General features: G+C 40.8%; 1 protein-coding gene across 5 annotated transcripts in view; it reads left to right on the forward strand.

Moving 5' to 3' along the window:
* Positions 1 to 19,551, forward strand: part of PCNT (pericentrin) — a 71,925-nt gene that overhangs the window by 48,823 nt on the left and 3,551 nt on the right. For 3 of the 5 annotated variants that reach the window (XM_040069101.1, XM_040069115.1, XM_058421287.1), the window contains 15 exons: positions 62 to 1,174; positions 2,997 to 3,524; positions 4,226 to 4,322; positions 4,759 to 4,913; positions 7,796 to 7,990; positions 8,252 to 8,425; positions 9,000 to 9,195; positions 10,238 to 10,451; positions 10,936 to 11,086; positions 12,868 to 13,584; positions 14,101 to 14,381; positions 14,644 to 14,746; positions 16,682 to 16,846; positions 17,604 to 17,842; positions 18,869 to 18,957. In XM_040069101.1, the coding sequence (XP_039925035.1) occupies positions 62 to 1,174; positions 2,997 to 3,524; positions 4,226 to 4,322; positions 4,759 to 4,913; positions 7,796 to 7,990; positions 8,252 to 8,425; positions 9,000 to 9,195; positions 10,238 to 10,451; positions 10,936 to 11,086; positions 12,868 to 13,584; positions 14,101 to 14,381; positions 14,644 to 14,746; positions 16,682 to 16,846; positions 17,604 to 17,842; positions 18,869 to 18,957 (4,417 nt within the window). The remainder of the gene's footprint in view (positions 1 to 61; positions 1,175 to 2,996; positions 3,525 to 4,225; positions 4,323 to 4,758; positions 4,914 to 7,795; positions 7,991 to 8,251; positions 8,426 to 8,999; positions 9,196 to 10,237; positions 10,452 to 10,935; positions 11,087 to 12,867; positions 13,585 to 14,100; positions 14,382 to 14,643; positions 14,747 to 16,681; positions 16,847 to 17,603; positions 17,843 to 18,868; positions 18,958 to 19,551) is intronic. The other 2 variants (XM_058421286.1, XM_040069116.1) reach the window with 1 other exon arrangement.

Below are 19,551 nucleotides of genomic sequence, written 5' to 3' on the forward strand. Positions count from 1 at the left end.
CTCTGTGTGCAATAACAATTGCCTACATACTGTAATATTGAGTCCTTCTCCTTTTGCTTAGGCTGCAGAAGACCAAACACCTGAAACTGAAGAGCTCAGATCACTGGTCGAGCACCTTCGCCTTGACCAGGAGAGGCTGCGTAAGGACAAGGAGGAAGAGGTGGAGCAACTCCATGGAGTAATTGAGAAGCTTCAAAAAGAGCTGGCACAATTTGGACCAGTATGTCATGAAGATAGTGACAACCAAGTTTATTTCTATGAAGCTGCATTGGAAAAGTCAGTGGAAAACCTTCAGAACGAGTTGGAGAAGGGACTGGTAGATTGTCAGGGTGATGCTGATCCAAACAGAAAAAATGCATCAGTACTCTCCAAAGTGAGAGAACTTCAGGAGGAACTGGAGCTTGTCTCAGCTTCTAAAGAAGCTCTGCAGCAGCAACTGGAAAAAAAGGAATTGCAGCTCAAAACAGAAGTGGAAATTCTGGAGAAGAAATGCCAACAGTTGCGAGAGTCGTCAGAGCAGTCTGTTGCAGAGCTCGCCTCCCTGAGGATCCAGCACCAGGCACTTCAGGAGGAATACAGCGTTTCCCAAACTCGTTTGTCTCAGAGAGAGGCTGAGACAAAGATGACTACATCTCGAGTTCAAGAACTTGAAGACAAGGTGAGAGAAAGGGAAGCAAATATTCTAGAGAAAGAGATGCAAATGAAGACAATGGCAGATCAAAGAGAAGCTGACACAACTGAGCTGCAGTACTTAACAGAAAAGGTAGCAGAGCTCCAAACAGAGTTGGAAAAGAGAGGTGCAAGTCAGGCACAAGATGCTTACAGTCTTCAATTAGAAGTTTCTAGACTTGAATTCCAGGTGCAAGCACTGAATCAGAAAGAAGCAGCTTATCTGAGAGAAATCAAGGAACTGCAAGGGAGCACTGCAAAACTGAAAGGTGAAATCAAGGCCCATATGAAAGAGCTCGAAGCCTTACGCTTGGAAAGAGCTGAAATTCTTTCACAGTTGGAGTCTTGCAAGCTGGCAGAGCAAGTAGGTCATGAAGAGACTAAATTTCTCAAGCCATTCTGCCAGAGTAAAAGAAAAGATGCAGCCCTTAAAAATGGAATGCAGGAATTAGAAGCAAATATTCATCAGTCGTTTGGAGTATTGGCTTCCCCTACTGCTAAACTGGTACGTGATTCGATTTTTAATAGTATTATTTGTTGTGGAGATTTTTATTTTTAGAATAATCTACTTCTAGATTAATAGATTAAAAACATTTTCCCCAATTTACTCTATTTTGCCTGTGAGAGTAGTCAGTAGGTAATATCCCTTCTTTCTTTCCACCTGTGAGCACTTCCCAGCTTATTTTTTTCCCCTCCTGATCTATTGAGGATGGAGAGTGAGAGGGTGAGCATCTGCAAGCCAAGCAAGGAGCCCACCATGAGCTATCAAGACTGTTTGCCATTCTTCATGGCTGTATTGGAGAACTACTTGAAAACACTTCATGATGTTTCCTTTTCTTTTCAGAAATTCTTACTTACTGTGACTCTTTCTTGTAATTATTCCGAATCTTTTCTAGAACCAATTGCTCCAAGAAACCTAATCTTAAATTCTTACTAAATCACTCAATTTTAGAAAGCAGTAGGACCCAGGTGACCCTTTTTTCAGAGAGCTGTAGAAATCTGTCATACACCAAGTTACTGTCTTTAAAGGCTGGCTTTCAAAGGTGATGAGTGCTAGTTAAGAGGGGTTATATGAAGAGTTTGAGTATACAGGAAAGGAAAAAAACATTCAGTGTCAGGCTTATGTGGATTTTCAGGGCCCTGTTGTTAGTATGTTATACTAATCATTCAAGGCAGGCGACTCATGTAAAGAAATGATAGGATAATTGTTATGTATGATGGCATGTTCATTTTCAAAGTGGAAATTAGGAGTGTTGCTATGCAAAGCATGTGATCATTCCTGGTGTTTATATTTTTTTATTTGCCTGGAAGTACAAGTTTGGAGCAATGCCATCAGTGCCTGGGTGACACTGTACATTCAGGGTCTGCTCCAGAAATCTCTCAGGAGAAGGGAATAGGTGGGAAGAGTGTTAAATGAAGAGTGTTAAATGCCCCATGCAGATTGGTGCACTTCAGACCGTGGAATGTGTCTGTACAAGGCAGCAGACTTCCAGTCCAGCGGCTACTGGACCGTGTTGTTTATACAACTAGGGATACATTTTGAAGGATATCAGGGAATGCTGGCATGCTGGGGGCAGTTAAATGATTTTTAAAAAATGACTTTTCAAGCAGAAACTCACACTCTGAAAGGTTTAAATTGATGTTTTTATGTCAGTACACATATTTCCATGTTTAAGTGCTAGAAGTTTTTAAGTAGGCTGAGGAGAGATAATTTTCAAAATTGGAGAAGATGTTGAATCAAAGCGAATAAATTACCATGTCTTCAAGCATTCACTACAATAGACTTTTTTCTGTGGATCTAGTTCATCCTAGTATTAGCAAAAGTGTAACACAGCATTCTTAAAGGAGCAAAGAACCCCTCCTACAGTTATGTTTGGGTTCCAAAGTGGAAACAATGTGAAAATTAGGAAATGGATTAAAATGAAAGCTGGAGGAGCAGCAAAATGAGTCAAGTCTGGGCAGCTAGCACTAGGCTTAAAACAGATGATTGAGAGGGATGATTAACACAGAAGGATTAAGGTGATGGTCTAAAATGACCGAGATAACAATTATTCACTGTATCTGAAACTATCAGGTATGGAGGATGAAACAAAATTTCCATGTTGACAGGTTTAAAATGAACTAAAGTATCTTCTCAAATAGTATGTTATTTAGACTTAGTCACAGAATCAGAGATTTGAAAGCGTAATTTTATCTTAAAATTACTTAGATAAAGCAATTGAAGGAAAAATCAATCAATTCTAAAAGGTCTTTAAGTACATGTTTCTCAGTTTGTAAAATCCTACTCAAATTCCATTAAACGATTAATATGTATTATTTCATTATAGGAAAAAGATGAAGTTGTGTTTGACTTAACAATTCACAACAAAAATCCAAAAACACGGATTGAGCAATCACAAGAAAATATCTTACACCAAGAGTTGGACTTGATCCCCAGCTCTGGAGGGGATCCAGATTTGAAAAAGCATTGCCAGCAAATGTTGGAAATTCATCAAACTCCTGATTCACCAAAACAGAATTTGCACATAGAGAAAGAAACTCCAAAAGATTATCAGAGTTTAATTGCAAGTATGTCTTCATGGGACTCGCCTGAAGTCATGAGAAAGCAAGATATAAGCATGGAATTTCAACCAGTGCTTCACCTGACCCCCTTCTCAGAAGCTGAAAACACAGATTTTCAAATTGTGCACACAAGGTCATCTCTGCAAGGAGATAATTCAGTGTCACTGGGCTATTCTAACCTGGATGAAACTGGCAGTGGGGATGCAGCGGTGGGAGTAGATAGAAAATCTCCGACTTTCTCTGAAAGCACCTATTCTGTTAATGATGATGAAGATATGGAGAAGAAGTTTCTGGTGAGTGATATTTCATGTCTGATTTAATTCGTACTAAACAAGACTGCTCAGTTCTGTCCCCCTGGGATCGTTGAGGGGCCACAGGCTCCAAGTAGTAGAAACCTACACGCTGCTGGAAGTGGGCCCAATGAAGTTCTGGACACAGAATTATTAGTTCTTCTCTTACTGTGATAATAACTGATAAATTTGTGATAACAGTGTGTCAGTAATTGAGCTAAACCTGTTAAACCTCTGCTACCACAGTACTCAGTGTACTATAACAGCTCTCCATTTCTTCAACAGTCTGTTGTTGAGTGTTAGAAGAGACTCTTTCAAAGCTGGAGCATGGAGGCTTTTCTTTTTAATGGCAATATTTTACATATTGTAGACATATACATATATTGTCTGTATTCTCTAATTTCACAGGAAGATAAAGTCTGTACTTTAGAAAATTTATCTTTGGCTGTATATTTTTGTGCCTTGCTTTGATGGGTAATTAAATACAAGTATAGGTGTCTTAAGACTATTAAAAGAAGAAAAAATTGAGATGGAATGGCTTCCAGAGAGCACTAGTGTTGCATTAATCATGGTATTTGCCATCTCTAACTCTTGGATCAAGTAGGCATTTGCTAAAATCCGCACTAGTAAGGAAGTTGTCATAAATGCAGAAACCAACAGGTAACCTCAGAAAACCAAAGTAACGTGAACAGTTTATTCTCAAGCAGATGAGAGAAGCTGATAATCTGACTTTAACCCCTTCTGATCTACAAGATGATGAAAGATCAAGAGCATCTGTGATGAGCGATGGATGTGGCAGCAGTAAGTTGAACTTTGGAGATTCCTTTTACCTTGTGTTAAATTCAATATTAAAACATGTTTCTCCTTTCTCCCATTTTCCTTTACTGTGGGTCTTGTATTGGAAAGCTGTGCCTTAGGCAGGTGTTTCTTTGTTTAGAAGCATACATATATATATATATATGTATGTTGTGCCTGCTTTTACCTTCTCATCTATGTACAGGACAGAGGCAGGGGGGTTATGTGAGTCCTGACTTAACTATGATATTTTCTCTGGTTCTAAAGGCAGCTTACTGATTTTTAACTTAGGTTAGTTGAGATCTCAACCAACCAACTCAATCTGACCCTGCATTCTTATGAGCAGAAGAAATCAGGGTTATTTTACAAGTGGTTGTTCTAGTTTCCAGTTCTCTCCATATTTATAACACTTTGTGGGGATGGGGGTTGTCTCTTCCTTCAGATACCAGCTCAAATTTGGCAGCTAATCTAAAGCAGGAGCTACAAACATCAGATCACCTAGATGCCAATGTCATGGCTTACCTGCGATACCGGGGAATGATTCCAGATATTATGGAATCAATGAAAGAAAAGGAAATGCTCTCACCACAGATGAAGGTAATGTATGATTAATATGAGCATACCAGCAAATTAAAACTGGACAGCAAAAATGAAATGGTAATATAAAAGAGCTGCTACATTTGCACTAAAACCTGTTCTGTAATGGTTTAAACTTCAAGTTGATTACGGTTCTTGTCCTTGCATCTCTTGTGACAACATTACTGACATTGGCTTGTACTTGCTAGAATTGAACTAGTCTTGCTAGGACAACACTGGTGCTGTTTCAGAATGAGGGGCTGCCAGGACTGCTTATCCTGCTGTGTGGGTTTGCCTTGGAGGCTTCACAGAAAGTTGTTTCAGAAGCAACCATAGCTTTGACATTATGCTCCTCTGCCTGTTCTTGTCATCCTGCTGTGATGGAGAGCTGTGGAAACACCATTGCAAGGTGTGCAGGGGGAGGTCAGAGGAGTTCAAACAACATGAGAAATATATACAGAAGGCTGAGCAGTGAGTGCTCACTTCACTCTAGTCAGTCAGGAAAGTTGAAGAATGCATATGCCTAGAGCTCTTTGGTTAGCTGAGCAAGCACTCAGCCATTTCAAATGTTCCAGCTACAGAAAGGGAGAAATTCTCATCTATGAGAAAATACAGTAGGCTACAGGTGAGTTCTCAAGTGATAAGAAACTAGAAGAAACATCCTTCCTAGAAAGTGAATCCTGCCTCCTGATATGCTGAGCAGGTTCCTTCAGCTTGCCCAGCACAACGGAGGAAGACTTGTGCAAAGGGAAGGTGAGGCTGAATTCAAACTCACTCAAGAACACTGGCACAGGTAACTCACAAGGTGGAGACTGGGCCTTTATATCTGCTCAAGTCAGAAGGAAGATCCTTCCTCCATCTATCTGCCCTTAAGAGGCATGATGCTGTAGGGTTGGAGAAGGAAGAACACACGGAATAACTGATGTGATCCCAGAAAAGCCAAACATGCAAAGCTGGTGAAACCATCGGCCGGCATTAGAACCAGTGCTACCAGAAAAGTACATCAGGTGTTAGTGATTGGAGATTCCTTACTCAGAGGCACTGAAGCACCCTCTTGCCATCCAGATACTTTCTCTAGAAAAATTTGTTGTTTACCAGCAGCTTGTATTTGTGGTATCCTTGAAGCTGCCAAGCTGAGTGAGCCCTACAGATTATAGATTATATATATATTAGACCCTATAGACATGTGTGGGGTCTAACAGAACTGTAACAGGGCAGTTCAAAGATTTGGGTCCATGGGATTTTCCCTGTCCTCCCAGTCAGAGGAAGGGGACCAGGATAGAGGTGAATGCCTGGCTGTGCAGCTGGTGCAGTACTCAAGGTTTTCATTTTTATTATCATGGATAATAAAAGAAAGAAATACTTTACCTTTGAGAAGCCAGAAATATTAGGAGCTTGTGGAATTCACCCAACCAAGTGGGACAAGAGTGTCTCCATCAATAAGGTGGCCAAATTTATAAGAAAAGCTTTAAATTAGATGAGGGAGGGACTGGAGGAATCAAGTCCCTCCTGTTGTAAGAGACCAGATTCAAGACCACCAGAGGAACCTGGATATAGTTAAGTCCATGGGACCCAAAGGCATGATTCCCAGAGTCCTGGAGGAATTTTGCAGTTGCAATTGCCAAGCCTCTCTCCATCATTTTTGAAAAGTCACAGCAGTCAGATTAAGTCCCCAGTGACTGGAGAAAAGGGAAACATAGCACTCATTTTAAAAAGCTTAATAATGAGCACCCTGGAAACTACGGATCTTTCAGCCTCACCTCACTGCCCAGTCAGATCATGAAAAGGATGGGACATAAGTACAAAATTTCTTGTGATGAGACACTGGCACAGAGAGGTGGTGGATCCCTAGAAGTCCATCCCAGAATCCGTTCAAAATGAGATTGGATGGGGCTTTGTGTAACCTGAAATAATAGAAAATGTTCCTCGTGCCTGTCACAGCAGAGTTGGACTAGATATGGAAGGTTGGAAGGGAAGGTCCCTTCCAACTGAAAACCATTCTGTGTCTAAAAAATTCTTTGTCGGAGACTTTGTGGAAGAGGTGAATTTTATTTTACCTAAAGAAATAGATTTTTAGTTTCTTTTGTGGAGCATCAATGTAGACTTTACTGGCTGTACAATCTGAGTGCATATTCCAGTACTGAATGTTTAGTTTGAACACTTTACTGTGCTTTTGATGTTAATGCTTACTAAAGGTTTTCATTGATTATTGAAGTAATCATCATTTTGATTGCAGCGACAGAAAAGCCACTCAAGTTTGTTCAAAAGTAATTAAAACAAAAAAATGCAAGGAAAGAATATCAAGAGTTAAATACAAGTACTCTGTGGTGTTGTTGAAGTGCGTAGCAATGAGGAACAGATCCACATGGAGGCTGGGATATTTCTGAAGAGATGTGTGTAAGAAAAGGATTTAAATCTCCAGTGACCTTCCTTGAAAAGAGGCCAGGAAACATCTGTGCATGATGTAATAGTTTGTGAACAGGGAATTTATTTAAAATATATTATTTGGCCTGACAATGTCAGAGGAAACAATTTCCACTTTGTAAATTATTAAAACTGGTTATTTTGGGAGTTGATATTTGTACGTAATTTGCTAAATTAAGCCAAGGTTGTCTAAATACATAATTCAGTTTTCTGGCATCGCTGGGGTTTATTAACATAGCTTCAGACTTCATGGCATTTAATTTATTCCCAGAAAAGTTAGCTAAATGGTTCAGAAACAAAGGTGGAGTACAGCCCTTTGGCATAAATAGTAATTTATGCTTAATTGCATTTTAGTGTGTTGATACAGACACCTGACTTTTGTTGTCTAGTAATTATCCCATCCTACTCTTACACTGCCAGGATGCTGATGTCTGTTTCCTAATATTATCTATCTTTTTTTTTCTTTTCATTCTTCTCAGGCCGTGCTGAAGATGGTGTATGAGGAGAGCCGCAAAATATTGGCTTTGTCAGAGCATCCCTTTGGTTTCAGGGAGCTGCAGAACATCCCTCAGACCCGAGTGGCAGTGGAGGGCTGGCAGAAGGAGGGATTATCCCTGCTGGATGCTATCCAGTCACTGAAGGATTACCTCAGCAAGGTGGCAGATAGAGACAAGGTATGGCAATAAAATACCCTTTAAAGCAAGGGAACCAGGTTGTGTGTGTATATATATATAAATATATATAATATATATATTATATGTATAATATGCTATGAAGCATGTTATACGTGTGTGTATATATATGTTTAAGGAGTAAGGGACAGTACTCTTTAAACACTTCTAAAAGTGCTTAAATTAACATATACTCTTTTGGTATGAAAGACACTGGGCTAGTGGTTGAGAGAGATGCCATTTAAAAAATATATATTTTAACAGGAAACTTCAGGCGTTGCTGCTGACTGGAGAGGAGAACTTCTACAAGCAGTACAGAGTGTGCTCGAGAGGGAGAGAAATGTGTTGCAAATTGAGTTGAAGTCTCACTTCTCCAATCCTGCATCTGGTGATGCAAGTTTATTAGGGGAAAAGCTGGAGTATATAATGAAACAGCAAGTATGAAAAGCCCTTAAAGTGTGCTGCTCATAAATGATTTCTTTGTTGTCTTTTATTTTGATTTTTTTTTTTTTTTTTGCTTTTATTGTTTCTGTTGTTAAATCTTGTGTGTGTGGGATCAGTAGCTTTTAGAGTTTCTGTTGTGGTAGTGTTTTTCTTGCACTCTGTACATGGTGTTACAAAGCCTATTGATTATTTTAGCTGCCATCAACAAAGACTGTGCTAGTGAACAGGAAATACTTGGTTGAATTCTTCCTCTCCTTCCCATTTGTCTAGAACTTCAGAAACCTCTCTTGCAAAGGGTGTATATTGAACTAATTCTGAATGTGGAGCTTTTTTGCTATAATATTTAGTTTCTAGGTTGTAGTAATTGCTATGTATAAACCCAACAAGGCAAGCGAAGCGGGGATTTTCTTTTTTACATAATGTTAACGTTTTGCATTAATGTGAAGCGTGAACTTGGTAATTTGAGTGCTTCCGTAAAAACCTGTAATGCAAAAGTTCCCTTAGTATTTATCCTTGCAGAAGGTATGGAAATAGCCTTGCAGTTTGAATAGGCCTTGGTTTGTTTCAGGAGGAGCAGAGGCAGATGGTTGTGGAGCACCTCTTCTCCTCGGACCGGAATAGCCTGCTCTCAGAAATCCAGGACCTCCGAGCTCAGCTCCGCATGACACATCTCCAGAACCAGGAGAAGCTCCAGCAGCTACAGGAAACCCTCACCAAGGCTGAAGATCATGGGAACAAACAGGAACACCAGCTCCGGAGGAAAGGTAATTCTTACTGTCTTTGTCAGTTCTGTCTGTCTTCTACATCAGTTCCTTTTTGCCTCGAAGGTAGAAGGCAAAAAAAGGAGTCCAAAGAAGTGGATCCTGTACAATTCCTGTTTTACTGAATTCACTCAGGTAGCCCATGATGTTAGCAGCTCTTTCTCATATCAGTAGTTAAGACAAATCTATGAAAAACAAAAAGAAACTGTAAAATAAGCCAAAGAACTGAAATAGTGTACACATGGAGGAAACCCAGCAAGGACAGTGAAACCCCTGTTTGTTTGCAGAGAATTGTTTGTCTATATGTTTGCTAGTAAAGAATCACAGAATCATTAAGGTTGGATAAGACTTTTAACACCTTGGAGTCCCACCATAAACAGTGCCAAGCCCCCTCCTAAACCATGTTCCTGACTAAATAAGCAAGCCTTGGTTTTCACAGCAGGTTCCCTTTATGTAGTAAAGAAACAAGTGCAAGTGGCCTTGGTCAAAAATAAACATCTCTCTTCAAAGCAAAACACTGCTTTTTTCCTTCTTTTTGTTTTCCCATCACTATCATTCAGGATTCAGTACATGCACTACTCCAATAGAGGGAAGTTTACTGGAAATCCAGAAGTTTATTGCTAATTTTATTTACGTAATACTGTAAACATAGGTACATTAATTATTTTTAAGTACTTATCAAACAGGAACCTCCAAATTTAGGGAGAGTTGTTTCTCTTAACTCACTAGCCTGAACAGAGCTGGCAAAACAGGTTCTATATAGTGATTCCTGTCATAAAATGTTTATATAAGTGGCTAAGTTTGTTTAATGAGGTTTAAAATCCATTCTATCATTGTGATATTACAGAATATCACAACAATAGAATCATAGTGTTTGTGCATCTTTCTGCTGATTCCTCTCATGTTTGAAAAGAGATGAATTCTTCAGACAAGAACACTTCAAAACAGCTGATTTTTTTTTTCCTAATTTGAATTAGTGTAAGTGATACCATATTGTCAAGGTCTCTGTAATACAAATAACTGTTACAGTGTTTTCTTATCCTAGTTGAATTATTGGAGTATAAGCTTCAGCAGGAAAAATCTATTGTAAGTGACTTGCACAGCACCCTCTCTGAGGAGCAGAAAAGATCCTCTGAAACATGTGATCTCCTGAATCAAGAAAAAGCATCCCTGAAATCAGAGCTTTCTGGAAGTAAGCAAGAGAATGAAAGGTTGCAGAAATCCCTGGAAGAGCTTCAGAGGGAAATAAATCATTTACGGTGAGTAGATGTGTTCATTTATTTATCAGCAGGTCTGAAAGAGCTTTCTACAAATTGGATCCATAAAGGGCTTAGCTCTTGGAAACACAGGGAGGAAAGCTAGGGTGTCCCACTTTTAAGGGTTATGTTTTCTTTACTAAATTCTGTCATCTTGGGTATGTTCCTTTCCCACTCCCTTCTTAGTGTATGCCAATATTTTGCTCTCATCTCGCAGGACAACAGCTTTGCTTTGCCAGGATAAATAACCTATCTCCTAATTGCTGGCAAATTGAGCAATTCTAGCTTATCTTGCAGCGTGGTAAAAGTTTTCAGGTGCTAGCTAGCTGTGACTTGAAAACTGACCTTCTTTAGAAAGAATAGAGGCCACCTTAAAGAAACAAATCAATAGGAAGAACTCAGAGAAACCAACCCAAAATGTCTTGCTTGTGATGCTGGTGAGGGATGTTCTGTTCCGCTCATAGAAATGTCATTTTGAACTTTGCAGTGTTGAATTGGAAAAAAAAGAAAAGGATTTGGCAGCTGCACTTGAAGACTTGCAGGCTGAGCAGCTGAAGGGATCTGAGCTGCGAGGTTGGTTTGAGGAACAGCAGCGTCAGCAGAGGAAAGCAGAGGATGAAAAGACAAAGGCCATGGAGGTAACGCCCAGCTCCCCTGGGGCATGACGTTAACTGGCAGGTTATTTGTGCAGTCGTCTTCATCTCCACTGGTTTTTGTTTAGCAGCTGTTAAAGCCCCCATCCCTTTTCTGAATGTGCACAGCACTTTCCTCAATTTTCACAGAGTCAAAGCTTTCAGTTACTTTCATGAATTGCAGGTGCAGAAATGAACCAAGGTTGAATGCTGTGCTGGGATTTTTTTTGTTTTTGTTTTTATTTTCCTACATCTTAGTGTTTTTTCCTTTCCCATTTTCCCTTGTTGCATACTGCCCCTTGCTGAGTAGGGACAGCCAGATCCCACAGCTGCACCCTTAATTCCAGAGCAAACTTACCATGAGGGTGTGAGGTGTATGATCTCTGAGATTATAAAGAAAACCACCCAATGATAAATGGCTTTGGCAGAGAGTCAGTGGAGCCTTTTCAATATAAAATGTATTTTTGGAGGTTAACCAAAGTCGTCCTGTTCTCTTCTAAATAGAACAGAAAAAAAATGAACAGCTTTCTCTCCGAGACTGGAATAGCAATGACTCAGTGTTTGTAAAGGTCCTACAGTAAATGGAAAAGTAGGAAGATTTAACATAAACCATTTCTTAAACCCCAAAACTAAACTCAAAGAACTCCAAACAATCCTGCTTAAATTTCCAAAGTGAGGAAACACAATTCTGTTTCCTTGTAGTCTGACTTCTCCTATTGTCTTCCTGGTAGGTGTTGAGGTTTGTGAGTGATTTTTGTTGGGATATTTGTTACTGCTGCATGGTTAGGAAATGCTGCTACCATCCTCCTCCTTTTCAGAAACCTGCTCATGCAAGGAGGACAGAGTAGCCAAGGCCAGGAGAAAAGTGCTGAGGGTGGCTGTTGGAAAGATGAGTCTGGCATTTACAAATCTTCATTGAAGCCCCATTATGGAAATCTTCTGTCATTTAGCACCTGAGCTGGCTTTCTAGGAGATAATAAATGGTGCTGGCTGGGTGGGGGGCAGGGTAGACCTCCCTACTAGCACAGCAGTGCCGGCTCTGACTGTCTGCAGTGCCCTACCACTGCCCCTTGAGTCCCTGCCTTTCCTTCTGAAGAGAGGCTGGCTCCCAGAATCGACTTTAAAGGGAAAGATTTAGATCAGATACAAGGAAGAAATTCTTCCCTATGGGGGAGGCCCTGGCACCCAGATTACCCAGAGCAGTCGCTGCTGCCTCATCCCTGGAAGTGTCCCGGGCTTGGAGCAGCTTGGGATAGTGAAAGGTGTCCCTGCCCATGGAAGAAGGTGGGAATGAGGTGAGCTTTAATGTCCTTTCCAGCCCAGACCATTCTGTGATTGTTTTTATCACAGAAAATCAATCTGTGATCAATTTATCACAATTTATCACTGTGCTTTGAAGAGATGGGCTACCAAGTCCTGAAGCTGTACATCCACTCTTACTGCTTAGATTTTTCTTTTTAAAACAGCAGGGTTTTGCTGTTTCAGATGTTACTTATTAATGGGACTGAATGATGTAAAAAGTAGTGATTTCATAAGAAGGGTCTTACTAACCGAAGATAAAATAATGTACTGGCAGATACATTAACATTTTTGGATTTGTTGCTCGGTGCCAGATTGCTAAGGAGCATTTTTCTGACACTTGTAGTTTTAAATTAAACTTTTTAAAACCTGAACTACTCCAGTTAAGTCTTGAATATAAAACAGGAGATTGAAAATCCCTAAATACCAGCCAGTGCCACAAATGAGCGTTTGTGCTGGAGTATTAATGTGTTCCCCCTTCTGCCCAGGAGCTGCAGGCTGCCCTGGATGTGCAGTCGGTGCAGAACTGCCAGCTGCTCGTGTCCTTGGAGCACGAGAGAACGGTGACAGGCAACCTCCGCAAGGAGCTGCAGATTGAGCACTCCCGCTGCGAAGCCTTGCTGTCCCAGGAGCAGACCAAACTGCGGGAGCTCCAGAGAAACCTGGATGCTGAGAAGAGTCGCTCCTTGGAGCTCCTGGATTCCTTGAATCACGAGCGTGTTTTGACGGAGCAGTTGAGCTTGAGAGTGAAGGAAGGCGCGTCCTGCCAGCACAGGGAGTCACTGCTGGAACAAGCCTTCGTCCGAGAGCTCCGAGCCCAGCTGGAGGAGGAGAGGGCCCGAACCATGGAGCTTGCTGCTGTTATTGAGAAAATGCACCAGAAGGCCATCCTGTCCAAAAGGCAGCTGGAGGCTGAGGTCCAGATCTGCTGCGAGGAAACCCAGAAGGAGAGGGAGGTCAGTGACAAACTGCGAGCCACCCTGGAGTCTCTTCAGGCGCAAAAGCAAGAGGTGATCCGTTCCTTGGAGGCCCAGAGGGAGAGAGAGGTCAAGCTGAAACTTGACTGGGAGCAACTGCAGTCACTCTTCAAGCTGCTTAAAGAGCAAGATAAGAACAGGAAAGAGGAGAGGGAGAGAGAGCGGAAACAGCAGCAACAGACGGAGCTACAGAAACAGAAGGACTGGCAGAAAGATCAGGAGAGACTGGTGAGAATGCTCTGCCTTACACTGAAATAACCACACACTGGGATTTAACCCTCTGGATGGTGCTCTTCGGTTGGAATGTTTCCTTCTGTTATAGCATTAAATGAGCTCTTGTCCTGCTTTTCTGAAATGTAGCTGTTTTCACGGGGTTGTGTCTGGGTTTATTGTTGATGGAAGTTGATCTTTAAATTTCTCCCTGTGCTGGGGATTGCTGGTTGTTCACAGGTGGGGATGAAATATGGGTTAGATGCAGGATGGAACCAAACTAGGTTTCATGTCATTGCCCTTATTTTGAGCTAGGATCCCAGTCAAGGCTTGAGGCAGTATTGGTTTCTCCTCGGATGGAGACAATGCCCACTCCAGTGTCACTAAATGGCTTCCTGGTGGCCCTGGAAAGCAGTGCTCTAAGCCTTCCCCCCAGAGTGTCTGGCAGTTAAAGAACACCAGATGGGTATGCTAATTAGGTGTGGTGACACTTATATAAGATGCTATTAACTACTACTTACTCTGTTCAAACAGCAAAACTTGGAACAGCAACACCAAAGGGATGAACAAAGAATTAAAGAGCTGCAGGAAATACTGGCAGTATTAAAAGAAAGAGAAAGAAATCCTCCAACTCCAAACTGTCAGGAGGAACTCTTGTGTACCTCAAGCAAAGATGGGAGTGCCACACAGCCTGTGACAAAAGAAACTGAAAAACCCCACTTGCAACAGCAGCAACAACAGCTGGAGAAGATAAGGCAGCAGTTGCTCTTTGTGGCTGCACATCTGAATGAGTTCATATATAAAACTCTAGATAAGTGAGTTCATAAAAGAGCACTTTGCTTTCCATCATGCTTCTTAACTTGCGTGGGTCATGGCGGAGAGCCTTTAGCTCTTTTAATTCTTAAAAATTAATAGAACTTGCACATTTCTCTGTGTGTTTGTAGCAACTTGTGTGGTAAATATTGCATAAGTAAAGCCTCAGAACTTTAAAGGTCATGCAGTGGGAAGAAGCAATTAAATGTGTGTTAACCTTCTTACAAATCAATCTGATACTGAAAAGGTATTTCTGTCTAACAGAACGGTTAATGACTGGTCTGCATCAAATGATGAAGCTGTAGCCTCTTTACTGGAGACATTAAGGGAGCTAAAATCAGATTTATTGTCTCCTCCTAAATCTCAGGTAAGGAAAATATTAACGTATTTTAATATCAAATTCTGTTTTGTTCTATTGCAGTCTGCTTCTGAGGGCATTTTTTCCCTAGATATGTAATGTGTCCAAGGATCACAAGCTTTGGGATGTGTTGTTGTATCTTCTTCATGCAACCAAAGACTGTTGTTTTTCACCAAAATGCCAAGTACTTTTCAAAAAGCAGCATAGTGGTTTGTAATCTCAGAAGGGCTGTTCTGACCCAAGTTTGTAGTATTGCAAATATTTTACACAAGCCCAGAGATTACTAAAGACCAAGCTCAGGTCTATTGATACAAAATACATAAAAGCATAACTTTTGATTCCACCTGATTCTCCAGATAACTGCAGTTTCATGTCTTTCTCTTGCAGTAGACAGAGATCTGTGACTGATATGTGAAAAGGTTTTTGTACCTTCTGTTCACAAGTCTGATATGTGACAAGCTGCCTCGGCATGTTGCAGCTCTCCCTGTGTCTACCTGCTTACAAAATGCAGTTAATATTTTCCTTCTGTCACCTGTGCAGCCACACAGGTGGTTGGCAGGTGGATCATCTCCAGCCTTGAGGAGAGGGATGCAGCCTCTTCTCAAAGTTCCTGGGGTTATTTTGGTTAAGCCTTCTTCTCACAAACCTTTAGAGCTGTAAACTGTAGACAAAACTGTTGTTGGAGCTGAGTTCCCTCCTACAGGGAGTGACCACACAAAAATAAAAGGACTCAAGTTTTCCGACTTAAATTTTGTTTAACAAAAAAAGTGTTCAGTAGAGCACTTTTCATGCCTGTCTAGAGCTTAGGAGCAAAAACTCCATCTTGATATCTTCTCTTCTGTGGGCACAAACAATCCCTCCTCTGCCCTCTTTTCAGGCTTTGATTTTTTTTTTATTTTTTTTTTTTTTATTTTGCCAGAATCACCTTTTCCTTCAGTCTCCTCCCTGAGTTTCTCCTCCCTTTAAGGAAGTGAACCATGTGCTCAGGAGACCAAAGGAATTTTGTGCTGTTCCCCCCTTGAGTTGCAATAAAATGGGGAGTATCAGACAGGGAACCTGGCAAAATGTCAGCTTGGAAAATCTGTGCCAAATGGAGCTGTCTGGTCAATCAGCTGCCAAATGTTGCAGTAGAAGTCAAGGACGTAGATGAGTCATGTAGAACTCCTTCAGATACTACAGACTGTACTGAAATAAGTTGCTAGGAAAATCTGGGGTCAGTTGTTTGTACTGGCTTCTCTAATGTATAGATTTTATTGCAAGAGATAAAACATCAGCTACCTAAAAAAAAAAAAAAATCTATTTCTTTTGTGATCTCCTGCATCATGCCCAGATATAACTGATGACCAGTAAATTTGTAGTTGATACAAAGAGGGTTACAGAGGCAGAACTTCCATGAAGAATTGGAGCTGGAGTCTTGGGTCTCATTCCTACAAGAAATGACTTATCATAAAACTCAGAATCGCAGCATGCTTTGGGCTGGAAGGGACCTTAAAGCCCATCTTGTTCCACCCTCTGCCATGGGCTGGGACACCTTCCACTAGATCACATTGCTCCAAGCCCTGTCCAGCCTGGCCTTGGAGACTTCCAGGGATGGGCCAGCCACAGCTTTGCTGGACAACAGACTCTCGGAATTGAATGTGTGATTTTTTTCCAAATTTTTCACAACTTGTTTCTGTTGTTTTTGCACATACACAGACATCTTCACTATTTCTGTGCTGCCTCTGGATGTAGAAGAAAGTCAGATGAAAGTCAAAAGGGCTTTTCATGCATTTCAGTTTCCCACTGTGCAGTTTGACACCTGAATACCATTGCTGGTTTTCGGGCTCATTGTTACTATGTTTTAATTTGTCATCAAGTTGGGTTATTACTTGGTTTGAGATGTTTGATTGTGGAAGTAATGTGCAAAACCCATTGTGACTCACTTCCTTTAGGTTTCTGTTTTAGATGAGATCTACAGTTGATGCTGACCCTGCTCAAGAGCTGGAAAGAGAGGCTTGGCAACAAGAGAGGAACATGCTGCAGAACATGCTGAAACAGGCAGAATCCCAGCTGGCTAAAGCCAATGCTGAAATTGAAAACAAACCAGTGGCAGAAACTTCCAATCCTAAGGTAAAATCATGGGGATTGCCAGCAAAGGGGGTCTCTGGAGCTGGGAGAGCCACAGCCAGGTGGTATCATTTCAGCCTGATCTGCTGGGGAAAAAAGGGATCTGTCAGATTATGGCATTTTTCTCTCACTTAATGCTGTAATCTTCAGATGCTGTTTTAAAAGGTTGATTTTCTAGATGAACAGTTTGATATATTATTTTAAATTAGAAACTTTCCCCATATGTACCTCATCAGAGAAGTTTCTCTGGAACTTTCTCAGTGTTAAACAGGAACTTGCATCAAAAGTAATCTGGATCTTTGGAATTTCTTTCCACTCTTAAATGAGAGGAAGACTTGGATTTCTTGTCTAAGCTTTGGCAATAAAAAATACATTAAATTTTTTTTAATCCCTGCTGACTAATTTTAAATTTTATGTTTCTGCCACTTTGATTGTAATCAAATCTGATATGCATCTCTCCCACCATGCTTTCTGGCTAATATTTTTTTTTTTTTTAAGCAGATGTATTTTCTTTATTAAAGAGTTGAACTGTTTTCAGAGTTTTGAGTATGACAATTTTGCTTGAAAATACTCAGGAGATTTAAAGAGGTCTGACACTCCAAATTTGGGTGGATTTTAGCAGTGTATAGAATTGTTTTGGCTGCTCCTGTGTCCTCAGTCTGGACATTTCACCTGAAGACACCTTGTTTGTGGCTGGGTTTTTGCAAGAGTAGCTGAAAAAAAAAGAACTTATTTTAATTTTTTTTTTTCTTTTCTGCAGTTGCAGAGGTTATATCGAAAGTACATTCGAGCAGAGAGCTTCAGAAAGGCTCTAGTTTATCAGAAGAAATACCTCTTGCTGCTGCTCGGTGGGTTTCAGGACTGTGAGCAAGCAACTCTGTCTCTCATCGCCCGCATGGGAATCTATCCATCTCCTGCAGACCTGCAGCTCTCCAGATCACACTCCCGACCCTTCACTAAGTTCAGGTGTGCAGTCAGAGCCATCATTGCCATCTCAAGGTAAAGCCTAAACTCTCCCTGCCTCTTGTATGTGGTGTTTTCTTGCAAACGTAAAAATCTGATAGTTCCTGTGGCTTGTTCTTCATTAATGGTAAGCAGAAGCGATCTCCAGAATTGGTTCAAGCATGACTTTTTAGCTGAGTTTGATCTGTAGTAAAGATTTGTAAAAAAATTTAAAAAAAAAAAAAGTAAAATTGTAAAAAATCATCTTTAAGATGGGCAAGGGTAGATTTAGATGGAATATTAGGAAGAACTTTTTCCCTGTGAGGGTGGTGAGGCCCTGGCACACGTTGCCCAGAGGAGCAGTGGCTGCCCCATCCCTGGGAGTGTTCAAGGCCAGGCTGGGCAGGGTTTGGAGCAGCCTGGGATAGTGGAAGGTGTCCCTGCCCATGGCAGGAGGATGGAACAAGGTGCGCTTCTTTAGGATCTCCTCATAGCCCAAACCATTCCATAATTCTATGAAAAAGCTGCTTGAGTGATACCCAGCTGCAATATATTTGGGAACCAGTGCAGGGCATTACCAACTGAAGTCCTTTGGGGCTGACCCTTATCTCCTTGGTGTCCCTGGGTAGTCTGTCTTGTATCAGAATGGGATCCATCAGGAATCATTTAATGGAAAAAAAGCAGTTTTAAATGTAATAGGTTGTTATTTCTGAGCAATTTCGTTGTCTAGTTAAAATGATTACAAGCAAGTTTCTATCAGGAGATGACACAGAGTCTTTGATATGAATACCATAATAACAGCAAAGGCTGCAGGACCTCCAGACTCCTCCTCTCAGGTGGGAAGAGCTCTGGAGATTTGGAGCAGAGCCAAGACGAGCAAGTCTTTTCAGCAGTTCAAAGATTGTTGCAGGGTAAAATGGGATCAGCCAGCATTCTAAAGGCTGAATTTAAAGAATTCTCCTGTCATTCCCACAGCAGTTATTGCTTATGTTGCTTAAGAGGTTCTATACCAACAAATAATATTAAAATTTAATGTATTTCTGCTTATTTTTAATGCTTGTACAAATTTGTTTTCTTGCCAAGGTTAAAGTTTTTGGTGAAGAAGTGGAACAAAGTTGGCAGGAAGAGCACGCAGAGTGAAAGCATTTCTCACAGTACAGGAGGTAACACAGGTACGTGTTTGGACAAGTACGTTGTTTTCTTTGTAATTTCTCTTCTGTGATGTGTTAATTTAAAACCAAAACCAAAGTGGGAAAATCTGTAGAGCAGATGGATAGATGGTCTGATGCAGGTCAATAAGGACTTGAGTTACTTGAGGAACATTTGAGTGTTCCTTTCAGTTACTGATGAATGCCTCTGTAAGAATTCCAACAAACATCTTAATGCAGCATCCAGTATTGGGGAACTGTTGCCCCTAATGTAAAATTCCATTACTTGTGCCTATTCAATGCTAAACAAAATTCAGATTAAATAGTGTATTTTTCGTTACCTGTGTCTTGGTTTTGAAAGACAGTTGTCTGCCAGGGAAAACTAGAGCCTCTCTTGGAATGGAGAACGTAAACCTCCAAATTATTATAATTTTGCAGTTAGAGGCTTTCAGGTAAAGATATGGGAAATAGGAGTAACAGTTCTTTACTAGGAATTAAAAAAAAAAAAAAAAAGAAAGGAAAATACAAATGTAGTAGTACAAAAAATACAAGCAAGGAAGCAAACAAGGATCCTGGAAAAAACGCTGACAGAGTCAGGGATACGACCTGGCACCCTCT

The sequence above is a fragment of the Hirundo rustica genome, chromosome 7 (assembly GCF_015227805.2).
Source record: "Hirundo rustica isolate bHirRus1 chromosome 7, bHirRus1.pri.v3, whole genome shotgun sequence".
Taxonomy (NCBI): domain Eukaryota; kingdom Metazoa; phylum Chordata; class Aves; order Passeriformes; family Hirundinidae; genus Hirundo; species Hirundo rustica.